Source organism: Rhea pennata, chromosome 2 (assembly GCF_028389875.1).
Source record: "Rhea pennata isolate bPtePen1 chromosome 2, bPtePen1.pri, whole genome shotgun sequence".
Lineage (NCBI taxonomy): Eukaryota > Metazoa > Chordata > Aves > Rheiformes > Rheidae > Rhea > Rhea pennata.
The window spans coordinates 141,963,967-141,976,775 of record NC_084664.1 but is presented as its reverse complement, the minus strand read 5'-3'; the positions used below and the strand labels follow the sequence as shown (position 1 = coordinate 141,976,775).

Genomic DNA, 12,809 nt, shown 5'->3' with positions numbered 1-12,809 from the left:
ACAATTATTTTAATTCTAAGAACCAAGTAATTTTTCCTTGAAAATAGTTTTAATGGACTTTTTTTGGTAAAGAAACAAATGTTTAAAGAAGGTAATTATTCTTTTAAGGATAAAAATGTAAATAAACACAAGTAAAATAACAAACATTGTATCAAGAAAAGAAGTGTTACTGACAGTTTCTGACCAAGAAGAAGGGTAACACAGAATAAAATAATCATGTTCAGACATATTTGTAGAATTTAGAGGTCAGTATTCTTTCCCCATGGGATATAGAAGTATTTCATTAATTTGGGGAGTATATTGATTTGGAATTAATAATACAGATTAAACTGTTATGGTAAGATCCTTACTCAAATTACTAGAATTGATTACTTTGCTGTATTTTCCTGATAGTTCTGGACATAATCTTAGTGCTGACTGATTATGGTGTCATTCATGAGTTCTATTATGACTTAGAATTATTCTAATCTTTTAATTTAAAAAAGATATATCAAAATTAAATTAAAAAGTTGCAATGTCAAATATAGTCAAGTGGATTTTTTGCTATATTTAATGAAGAACATGTGCTTGCAATGACTTTCTTTGCCTTTGTCTATATACTATTGCTTACTTGAGTTATACTTCCTTTTTTCCCTCAGGCTCTGCAATTATTACATAAATTGGTTTCACAACTTACTGTAGATATTTTCTTTATTGATTGGGAAAGACCTAAGGGGAAAGTTCTTAAAGCAGTTGAAGGTAACTCAAAATAAACTTGTTTGTATATACAGCTTGAATTAAATTCTGGTATTACTCTCAGATATTAAATTTCAGATCTTTAATGTTTTTATTCTTTTTAGGTGAAGGTGTTATAAAAAGTACTGCCGCACCTGTGAGCATATGGAGGACATATTTTATAGCCAATGAATGGAATGAAATTCAGACAGTGAGGAAGATAAATCCCCTTTTTCAAGTGTTTGCAGTTCTTTTTTTTTTGGAGGTATTATTATTGTTGTTAATTTTTATAATTTACATCCACAATGTAACTAAAGAGTCATTTTTTAACTCTTCCAGTCTTTATGGTAATAGGAGGGCCTTCAGGCTCACTTGAAAAAATATAACTTTGTAGAGTAAGTTAGTGTTTTGATTTGGTACACTTTATTTATATCTGTGTATTTATACGTCTTTGCAATATTTCATTATGAAAAGACTTAAAAAACAAACAACCTTTAATTACTTTGGACACCTGTGTTGGTTTTGTTTTCTTTTTTTTTCTTAAGCTAATGAGTTACCCTAAGTGGCTTAAGAAACTGATAAATTTGTGTACACACTCAATTCGTTATTTGCCTACTGGCTCCCTTCTGCCACAGTCTATAGCATTTATATCTATCTGAACTGGAGCTTCCTTCTTGTTAATTTGCTAGAGTGACCTTTTATAAAGCAGGAAATGAAAGTTGCTAGCTGTTCTGGATGTCATAACATAAGGCAATATGCCTTCAGTTATTGCTTAAGGGTATGAGTAAGTGTACTTTCACTTTTAGAAAATATTTTGGTTTATTTATTCTGTACTGTTTGGTACGTACTTTTACTTTGATGTGTATTCTCGAAGTGTGTAGCTTATAGTTTTTATGTGAGGTTTATTATATTTTTCAAAACTTCTATTCATTTTAATATACATATTTTTAAATGTATTATTTTTCTATTAAATTAAATGCAGTAAGAAACTTTTGCTCATTAGCTACTTCATTTTTTTCCTATTGGTAAATACAAGCCGGGACCAGTTTAGGTGCTGTGAAAGGGGAAAGGCATGGAGAGAAAACAGAGCAAGTATTCCCAAAGCTAACTAATCCTGAGATTAATCTTCATAGACTCCTTTTACTATTACAGGGAAACTCCTGTAGAGAGTGATTCACATCTTGCTCTGTAATTGCTGCCATGAATTTCCATCTGGAAAAGTCCCTTTCTTTCTATTGATAGTGGAAGACTTCATGGAAGATACCGCAGTAGGCTCAAAATAACATATGTGAAACCCCAGATAATCTTCATATCCTCATTGTCTTGTTGGAATGTTGTTTCCCCAGGAATATGAGAAACCAGACAGACTTAGCCTTCACCTGATGAATACAAGGGAAAACTCTCGTATTGCTCAAAATTGACTTCTATATTGACTTCCATACATACAATACATGTTTCTTTAATTATGATTTAAATAATAACACTGGATCACACAATTGGACTCTATTATAACAAACGTGTTACCCTTCTCAGCTGTATATTTCCTGAATTTTTCTTTTTTACCTTCTGCTACAGTGGAAACGACAGAGTCATAAGTAATTCTATTCATTGCCCTCATGTTTTTAAATTGAACTTCATATCTCTTCAGGTGGTGGGATTTTCAAACCTGGCTTTAATGGATTCTTCTTCGAGTCTTACAAGAAGCAGTGAGAGTTACGTAGCTCCTTGGAGCCGTATTTTGAGATTTGGTGTGTCTGCTGCACTCTGGCTAGCCATTGCATTTTTACAGGTATGTTATTGACACATGATATGCTGAATTATCATTGTATGGCTGGTGCTCTGAAGCCAGAATATATCATTAGGCCACCCATACTCCTCAACATAGCATTAAGTGTTTTTTTAACTGCTTTACTGGTTCTAGACCTCTAGTTTCTAACTTCTAGCTAGTGTGGTGACACATTACAACTCAAAATGAATCTTCTAAGCTATGAAAGATCTTACTTTGTAGTCACTATCTTAAATCTCCTCAAGAAGAATTTATGCAACTACTTTCTTTTCCTTTAAACACCTTTGAATCAACTCCAAGTTCAAAATGAAAAACAGGTTATTGCTAGAGTTTTACTTCATTGAAGAAGGATATTAATCCCATTTCTGAGGGTCAGTGTGAAGATGACCACTACTGAAGTCTGTAATTTGTCACTGTTAAACTTTGAAATTAACTGCTTTATAATTCAGAAAATAAAGTCAAGTCTGGTGAACTAATAAAGTAAAATGTGATTGATTTATTTCAGATTATATTTTTTGCTGTGTTTTATGAAAGATTTGTTGAAGATAAGATAACACAATTTATTGATTTGTGTTGCATGAGCAATGTAAGTATTTCTTGGTCTAACTTCTGTGATGGCATTTTGAATAAGATAATATATAAGATAGTTTTAAGAATATAAAATAATATTTATTTGTTTAATTTAATCAGCGATTGCTAGCTAATACCCAAAGTCAGTATTTTTTTGGCTTATTTTATTGGTGCAATATACCAGAAAATTTCAGTTTGACTTTAATTGGAAAAAGATTCTAGAGTCATAGATAATCAGTATGTCCTTTAAGACATGTGATTTTCGGTTGTTATTTGAAGTCATATTAGTTACATATGCTCATACAGAACTAAAAAGTACCAGATTATGACAGAAATGAGCCATGGAATTATTTGCTGCTGTTCTTTCTACTGATTTACATTTTAGTGCTTTTGTTTTCTAGAGACAACTGTTTCGGTTTTAATTAATATATTTACATTCAGTTTCTGCTGCTAATTTCTGGTTATCCCTCAATCCCTCAACTTCGTGGTTGTCCGTCCTGGATAGTTAACACTGTTCTCCTGCACCTTTACTTACATCTGAACTACTCCCTTTTTTCTAGTTTAAACATGGGTCTCGAAGCTTCGTGCTACAGGAGTTCTGGGTTAACAAAAGAATGCAGTCAGAGCAGATTGAATGAGCTCATTTGGCCCAAACTTTTAGAACTATAAGTATTAACTACTTTTTTTCAGTCTTTTCAGCCTTAGTTCTTCCTTCTCCATAAAGCTTCTAGGTTTTGTTGACTGAAACCAGCGTAGTGCACGGGTTGTAATAGAGTTGATTTTGTGTATTGTATGGTAGAGAAGCATTGTATCACACTGAGTGAAATTCTGTTACGTACAATATACTAAGAGCTCAGCTAAAATCAAGCATTTGTATTATGTATCACAGAAGTAACTTTTAAATCCAAATAAAAGCTAGTATCTTTGCTTAAAATGTGTTTTAATTTTCTAACACTGCAGAATTAATAGTGATAGGGATCCTTGCAGTTGATGAACTAAACCCTGAAGCTTGCAAGTGTCTCTAGTTAAGCATAGATTTAACTAATACATGAAAGAGTTGGTAAATATTTTTCTGTCGTATGTATTTTGATACCTGCCTACTTTCTATATGTTGTACAGTTGGTCTTGGTAATCTCCACTGTAGATTCAAAAGTTCAAAAATAAAAAGATACTGCTTTCAGTAAAGTATTCTTCTCTTTCCCCACCTCTTTTAGATTTCAGTGTTTCTCTTGTCACACAGTTGCTTTGGTTATTATATCCATGGTCGCTCTGTGCATGGACATGCAGATACCAATATGGAAGAAATGAGTATGAACCTAAAGAGAGAAGCAGTAAGTAAATAATAAAATCTACACCTGTTCTAATTATTCATTAAAAACTTTGCATTATGTGTCGGTGCTTATGCATGGTGTTGCATCCTGAGTTACCATTTTTTAAAAAAATACCAGCCATTACTCTGTAAATAAGTGACTTATTAACTCTTCTTGTAATCAGTTCTCCTTCTCTCTTCTTCTTCATTATCTCTTCTTCTGATCTCATAGTGTAAAATTCCTGTTTTTCTAATATGTTTTTTCTCTTGTATATATATGATCTTTTGGATACTGAAGCCTTTCTTCAGCTCATGGCCACATTCAAAGAGATACATATGAGGAGGCTTTCATAAAGAGAAAAATCTTTACTAAACATCTACTTTTCCAATAATTTCTTTTATTCCATATGTACCCTTCTGGTGACATAACTATGCTTTAAAGACAGCCATTTGAATAATGATTTTTCTAGTTTGTTGTACCTTATATATTTACTGCAAAATTAGGTAAACATATAACATTTAATGTAATACTGCAGCAGCCTGCACTAAATGTCATGATAGCTTACATCCTTTTAGGGACAAGTGAAAACGAAATTATCCTAGATAAAGGATATCAATAATTTAATGTATCTGACCATAAAAAACACAAGCATGTGAAAACTGAATCTCAAACATTGAATTGCAAAGGAATATTTTAAATAATACGTTTGGATTGATTGCATGTTCCTACAATTTTTTCCTAACTTTTTATTATAAACTAATTTAGGAAAAAACATACTTTTCCTATGGAAATACTGAGTTTTGTATTTTATTGAGTTTTTGAGATTTATTAAGTAAGTTTTGAGAAAGTCATGGAAAAAGTCAGAAATCCAAAGCATAAGACAAATCAGGAAAAATACAGAATAAATTATAAATACAAAACAGATGGCCTGAGAATGAATGTTAAAAGATGTTTTAGAATGTGATGACCTAAACGTAAGTGAAAAGGGGATTATGACTTTGTGACAGCAGGGGTCAGGGTTTCATTCCTAAGTAAATTTTGCTATAAGAGTGCAGTGGATTCAAATATTTAAAGATACAAAGCAGTATATGTACATGAAATAGAGGTGAAAATTTTTTGACTTTTCTAATCTCTATATGAATGATATTAATAATGTTAATTTACAATTCTAGGAGAATCTGTGTAGTCGGAGAGGTTTGTTACCAAACACAGATGTCCAGACATTTCAGATTTCCATTTCAAGAAAAATGAGACTGCAGTATGACAGGATTCATGAAACTCTAACAAGGGTAAGAGAGATACTTGTATTCTGTAAATGTTATTTAAAGTATGTATTTTTCCACTGAAGTCCTGGTCATATTACATTTCAGAAACGTGGTCCTGCTAGGCTTTTGGACTCATCTGCAAATACTTTTGAACAAAACACGAAGGCATACAACACCATGAACAAATTTCTTGGTTCATTTATTGATCACGTATGTATATTGACATTTATATATTAAGGAAAATACAATAAGTAGAGATAAAAAATTGTAATTCTGAAAGACTATAATTTCTCTTTAAGCATAGGTTATTAAAGACTTTATGCAACTACAACACTGTTTTGTTCAAGGAAGAAAAAAGACAACTGTCCAGCAGTGCAGCCTGCTCTTGTAATAACAAATCCTTTTTTGTTATTCACTTAGAATAGAGCAGTGTTTTTTTTTTTTTTTTTCATTCAAGTCTAAATGATGGAGCTGTACTCCATTTTTGTAACAAGTATGGTTCCTTTGAAATCTTAAAATTAGAAGTATTGTCTTTTCTTTTCATATAGGTTCATAAAGAAATGGATTATATTGTAAAAGATAAGTTGCTGCTTGAACGAATTCTTGGCATGGAGTTCATGGAACCAATAGAGAAGAGTATTTTCTACAACGGTAAAAGGATCTGTGACTTGGTGTCTGTGCTATTATAAGTGTGTAGGTTTCTGTATAGATTTCTGTCCCAGGATTTACAATCTAAACTAGAATTACAGCATGAGAGGTAATTAAACAGCAGCTTGACAGAGAGAGATTTAAGAGATTCGATATATGTTCTCCAGGTTGATACTATCTCTAGGTTACAGAAATCCTGTTTATAATTTCTTTTGCTTTACTGCAGTGTTTTTTCCTTCAGGCAACTGAAAGGATACTGTTTAGAGATGGGCACGTTTATGTGGCACTCTCTTGACCAGCTGTCTAGATCCATTATCCACTTTGTAAATGCAAAGACCACAATGCTATTGAAAGATCCAGCAGTATGTTTTTTCGTAGAACTGAATTTCTTATGAAAGAACTAAAAGTACAAATACGAAAGATTTTTTCTGAAGAAGATACTGATCACAGTGAGGAAGTTCTCATGGAATAATTGATGTTAATACGCTACTCATCCTTGACCACCAAATTAGGAAAAGTCCAAGTACTTGGAGTTCTTGAGTATTTCATTTTGAAACATTTTAAACATTGCTAATACCTGCAGCAAAAATGAGTATTTGGGTAGGAGCAGGGATGACACCAGCTCTGATTGTGGTTCTTGAGCTATGCAGAAGCAATTGAACACTTGGTTTCTCCAGTGTATCATCCTGAATCACAAGGCCACCCTAAGCCTAGCCATAAAAGTTTCCAAGTGACCATTACCTATGTTAAAAATAGTTTATTTAAAAAGAATAACAGTTGTTCATCATCTATCAATCTTAAACCTGGGTTCCTAAATCTGAATCCCTGGAAAATTGATGCTGTGAAACATCAAGGTTTCAAAAACCTTAATCTACTCATAATTACTGACAGGTGGACTGATACTTGCATGACAGCAATCCTCATCCAGGGTTAGGCCCTCTACTTCTTGAAGTCTCACTGTTCAGAAACTCTAAATTATATCAGAGCCATAATTCAAACCATAGATATTACCAGGTGACCAGTACACTTCTTAAAAATATGTCTTTGTTCTTATATAATAGCAGTCCTTACTTTAGGCCACTGAGCTGTGTAGAACTTCCTTTGACCTCTCTGACACCAAGGCTGCAAAAGCTGAACCCTAACTTGAACCACATGCCTGGCTATAAATATAGTTAGGAATGCAGCACATGTACTGCAACTGAATAGAAGCTGTGGCCATAGCCTGTTACTAGCATCAGTCTAGATGTCTGAACTACACATAATTCATCAAAGGCTTGGGCTTTTCACCTATATCTTTATGAAACATTAACTCTAGTAATTAATATTGACAGGTAACCAGTTTCTACACTAAAACTATAGCTAGGACTTTCAGAGACCTCGGTCTGCAACTCTGCACCTTGCAGTACCAGTCATTCAAAAACCTTATTCCAAACATCGGTTGTACTCAGCCATAAATGTTATCAGGTATGCAATACCTGGGGTAAAATTAAATATTGAGTAGTACTGATAAGAAACAGTGATGTGATATCTCCAAACTATGCAATGTTCAGCAAAGATCTGCTCTTTTGAGTGCCATTACTTCAAAAATCTTAACCTTCAGCATTAATATAAATATATTCCTTGATGGCTTAGACTGTGAGTTAGATTGAACTCCTCTTGGAAATTTAGCTGTGGATCAAGATTTAATAACACACCTATAAAATCTGCAATGAAGAGACGCTGTTGACACTAGAACTTGCATTAGACACGTTTTTCTGAAAGAGCAGAAAGAAGGAAAAGAATCTGTATTTTCTGTAGTTGCTTACTTTAAGTGTTTTCTCTTTTGAGAGCAGTGCTTGTTGATAAAGAAAGGAACAAGTGGTCTAAACTAGTTTGGCTACAAAAAATGTATTTTAAGCTTAAAAGATCTGTTTCTGGGGAAATTATTAACCAAATGAGCAAAGATAATGTTAAATGCTGAAACTCCTCTTAAGTAAGACTTTAAGCATGTGTTTTATTAGTTTGTTGAATTGGGGCCAGCACTTGCTAAGAAATTCAACAAGGAACTTTGATCCTGTCTCTGCCTTTTTTTAAACAAACTGGTTCAGATTTCTGAAGTGACTAAAAATGTATGGCATGTGTGGCCTTCTTTTGTGTGTGCATTCTCTCAGTATTAAGCCATTTTGTGAGTGAAAAAGTGTTGGTTTTGCTTAAATAGAATGCCATAACTGACTTATGGTATTTTCTTGTTTAGACTTTTCTTTCTTTGTCAACTTTCTCAGCATGTATTGACAAACTTCACAGAAATAATCCTTTTCCAAAAAATTATTTCTCTAGACGAGAGACACTCTTTCAGTGATGTCCTCTATTATGGCAACGAGACAACACTGCTTATTTTTGATATCCTGTTTTTCTCTGTTGTGGATCTGGCTTCCCAAAGTTTTGTTTTAGCAGCTATTCTCACATACTTACAACAGGAGGTAAATATGCCATTTAAAAACAAAATTGTATTTTTAAAATATGAGTTAGTATGGAAATTTATATAATTAGTTAGATACTTAAACTCTATAAGCAGTATGTTGTGACAGAAGATTGTACTGAGAGCTTATAAAGCAATTTTTTATGTGTGTGTGTATATATATAAAATAGACTTTATGACAGATTAGTTTTATTCTCATATGTATCATGAATAACGAGTATAAACAGTTTTCAGCAGAAAACAAAAATATCAGTTAAAATTAATCATGAGTTATGGTAGAAAATATTTTAAAATCATCAAAGAGAGTTAAGCACTTAAATCATAAATAACTTGTCGATGAAATAATGTGAAGTTATTATTTTTATGTTACATATTGAAACATGGTGTTTTAAACATTCTGTCTTTAATACACTTTTTTCTGAACTATTCTTAGATATTTAGGTTTATTCGTAATACAGTTGGACAGAAGAATTTGGCATCCAAAACCTTGGTGGATGAAAGATTTCTCATTTAATTGATTAAGAAGATGAAGTACATGAAGTACTTTGTTGAGGAGTTAATCATGAAAATTGTATCCAAGAGCAAAGCATCTCTGAACTACAAGTTAATTGTAGTACACTGTTCAATAATAGCATAATGATTTTGACATTTGTCATCTTTTTATATTTTGTATTACTAAGTTTTATTTTTGTATAACTTGAAACATTTTAAAATTTGTGGACACTGAGCTGTAGGCCTTTGAAAGGAAAAGTACATGAAAGTAAGCAGTCAGAAGTAAAGCTAATGTTATAATTAGAATAAAACAAAATTGATTTAACGGCTTTTGCTAAGATATGGACTGTTCATCTTGAGGTGATAATTCAAATATTTTTGTTGTCAGGAGAGGTTGTTATCTCCTAAGATTTCTGAAAATAACTGATTTCCCCCCCCTTTTTTTTTGAGGTGTAATGTTTAGCAGATGTATTTCAAGTTTCATGTCATACAAGATTCGTTAAGAATTAAACTAGCAAGTATTTCAAGAGGACCATTTAAAGGTCACTTATTTACAGTAACTTCAACTTGAAATTTTTATTTATTAGCGTAATATTATCGGCCTTTATCTCTTCCCTTTGCATTAGTTAACTCATTGTTTTTCTTGGGTGTGGACTGTATGTGAAAAAAATTGTGTGAGATACGGTTGTTTTACAGTAGTACAGAAGAGTAGCGTACTGGTAGAGCAGAGGAGAAGATGGTGGATATTTTTGGTCTGTTACTGATCTTCTGTAGTCTAATGTGAGATGCCTAGGAAAATAGAATAATTCCTCTGTGCTGATTCAGACAGCGAAATAGAAGTAATGGTTCTCATCTTTTTTGAGTGTTTTCACAGGTGCCTGTATACTTCTATGCCTATATCCTCCTCACTAATTTTCTGGCTTTGTTATCTTTAGATTTAACACAGTGAACATAATAATTTTATCTTCATTATCTGTTTGGAATTTAACCAATTTAATAAAAGTAAGTGCCACTTATTAAGTGTTAAGAGAGATTATAAATGGCTTTCAAAACATCTTAGATTAAGGTGTGTACCTCCCATTGGTATCTCTGAAAAATCCTCTTACTAATATTTTTTAAATAATAAGTGTTTTTCAGTTTGCTGTTTTTACAACTGTTACTTGTCTTTGGATGATTCAGCAATGGACTTTCACCAGCAAAAACACCATAAAAATTTAAGTCCAGGCTAGCATCCCTATTCAAAGTGGAGCTTAAAGAAGTGATTCAGCCCCATTAGTTTGACTTAGCTGCTTTTAAATGCAGATGTGCTTATCTGAGTTAGAGCGGCATTGTTTTTCAGGTGTCTCTTGGCTTCATAAAGAGGAAGGGGTTCCCATGTTGATACCATGTCATGATTTTAAACTGTCAGTATTCAGAGTTGCTGTAGCTCTAATATATTTGCTTTTGGAGATGCAAAAGCAATGCAACTTGCCAGACCAATATAGTTACTATAAAGTAATAGCATTGTGTCAGCAAGTTAGGTTACAACAAGGTAGATAACTGAAGAGCTGATTTTCAGCAGGATGTCCGTTTATTAATACACAGTTTAATATGGGCATGTCTGTGCATATCTTTCTTTACTTTTGTCTCTTGTGCACAATTCTTAGTTTGTTGGTGCAACATATTCCTCAAAATAGGTGTGAATACAAAACTTCCAACACGTTCACTATGTATACGTCCACTATACATATAATATGTCCACTATATAATAACAAAGGTTATTGTATTCCTACTCTTAAGTTGTCCAGTAAGTTCTGGGTCTGCTAAAACAGCCATAGATTGAATTTCTGTTCAGTACTGTGACTGTATAACTTCATTACTTGAGGTGTTCTGTCATATTGCCTGTCAGTGATGTATTGAATGCCAAATTTTAAACTAAGCTAAGGAGCCATCTGAGTGTCTGCAGTAGGACATCTGCAAGGCAAAGTTATGCTTGTGTGATGTCCTTATATTTATCTGGCCAATATCTTTGCAAACTTTCCAGATCTTGCAAATCATTCTAAAGTGTTGGTGTACAAGAGGAAATATAATATTTCATGTCACCATATTTATTCAAGAGGATTGATGTGACTACAAAGGTGTAGAAAGTTACTGTGGTAATAAATGAGCAAGTAGACCACAAATGAACCTAGTACAGTTCTTTCCATATTATTGCCCTCCGGCAATAATGACTGTCCATCATTCTCAGTAACAGGCACAAGCTTTTTCTGTGTTGATTATCATGATTTCCTAGTCATAAATTATTTCAGAGAATAGACCCACACTTCCAACATACCTCTTCCAGAATGTTCTGATTTATGACTTAAGTCAGAATAGTAGTAGTAGTCAGTAGTAGTCAGACCTAGGTAAAACAGGGAGTGTCTGCAGGCAAAATGAAGATACAATTGTACAATGTATAGACACAGTGATGCAATTTTAATTTAGCCTTTCTGCTAACAGTAGCGTTGGAGACACGACAGCATGCCTGCCCTCAGTCTGTATGCTATTCCTAGTGCTTTTGTGAACCAGATACACCTTTCCATGTTAAAGTCATGCTCTGAGTTGGCTTTAGATATGCCTTTAATTATATGCTGCCAGAAGGGCATGTGAAAGCTTTAATGGCCTTTCAGTTTGAAAGAACTTTTGCATCAGACAAATTTTATTACAGGCAAAAGATTAATTAATCTAAGAACAGTTCCATTTCCTTGGACCCCCTCTTCCTCCACACTGCACACACATTCCTGTTATGTTTTATTTTTCCAGATCATTTATCTAAAATGTTAGTGTAGCTAACATGTTCACACTACATGGTTTAGGAAATAATTACAGGAGTCAGAAACTCCACAGAAATGTTTCTTCATTCTTGCTTTCTAGCAAACACTTGAAAGCGGTTGACTACACTTTGTTCTCATATTGATCAGTTTGTTCAACAAGTAGCTCTTGTGATTGTAATACAAACTAAATGGCTTTACTTTTTCTAATTAATGTGCAGTTACAGTGTGTCATTCATGTGGCCTGTTTTCAGGTTTCTAAATTTAATAAAACACAAGGCGTTTCAAACTCAGAAGAGTCTATTTTATATCTAATATTTGTGTCTCTGAACAATAAAGAAATTTTAAAGGATTGGAGAAGGAGGTTTTTTTTCCACTTCTTGCCTTCCGTGAACATGAGACGTTCAGGAGTACAGCAGGAGGCTCTTGGTTTGGGGCAGGTTTAGCTCAACTGGTTAGAGCGTGGCGCTGCTAATGCTAAGGTTGCGGGCTCAGTCCCCGTATGGGCTGTGCTGAGGGCTGGACTAGATGATCTCCAGAGGGCCCTTCCAACCTTACCATGCTATGATTCTGCAGTCTATAGAAGCTCTTTCAGGAAAAGCTAAGAAAGGGATATTGCAGTCTGTATGAGGACAGAGGGATATAATTTTGGATAACCACAACTATTGGAATGAGCTTATTGCTAAGAACATAACTGGCTAGATGCCAAAATAGACAATTCCATAAATAATTACAACTCATGTGCAAACAAGTCATAATGACCGAATACTGTAATTT

The 12,809-nt window shown here is 33.4% G+C and overlaps 1 protein-coding gene across 2 annotated transcripts in view; it reads left to right on the top strand.

The window, feature by feature from the left end:
- The window catches only part of TMEM67 (transmembrane protein 67), a 31,689-nt gene extending 19,361 nt beyond the window's left edge, over positions 1-12,328 (top strand). For both annotated transcript variants that reach the window (XM_062568358.1, XM_062568359.1), the window contains 10 exons: positions 639-738; positions 840-979; positions 2,363-2,503; positions 3,006-3,086; positions 4,285-4,401; positions 5,553-5,669; positions 5,751-5,855; positions 6,194-6,296; positions 8,610-8,752; positions 9,185-12,328. In XM_062568358.1, coding sequence (XP_062424342.1) covers positions 639-738; positions 840-979; positions 2,363-2,503; positions 3,006-3,086; positions 4,285-4,401; positions 5,553-5,669; positions 5,751-5,855; positions 6,194-6,296; positions 8,610-8,752; positions 9,185-9,265 — 1,128 coding nt within the window. In that variant the 3' untranslated portion in view covers positions 9,266-12,328. The remainder of the gene's footprint in view (positions 1-638; positions 739-839; positions 980-2,362; positions 2,504-3,005; positions 3,087-4,284; positions 4,402-5,552; positions 5,670-5,750; positions 5,856-6,193; positions 6,297-8,609; positions 8,753-9,184) is intronic.
- The last annotated feature ends 481 nt before the right edge of the window (positions 12,329-12,809 follow it).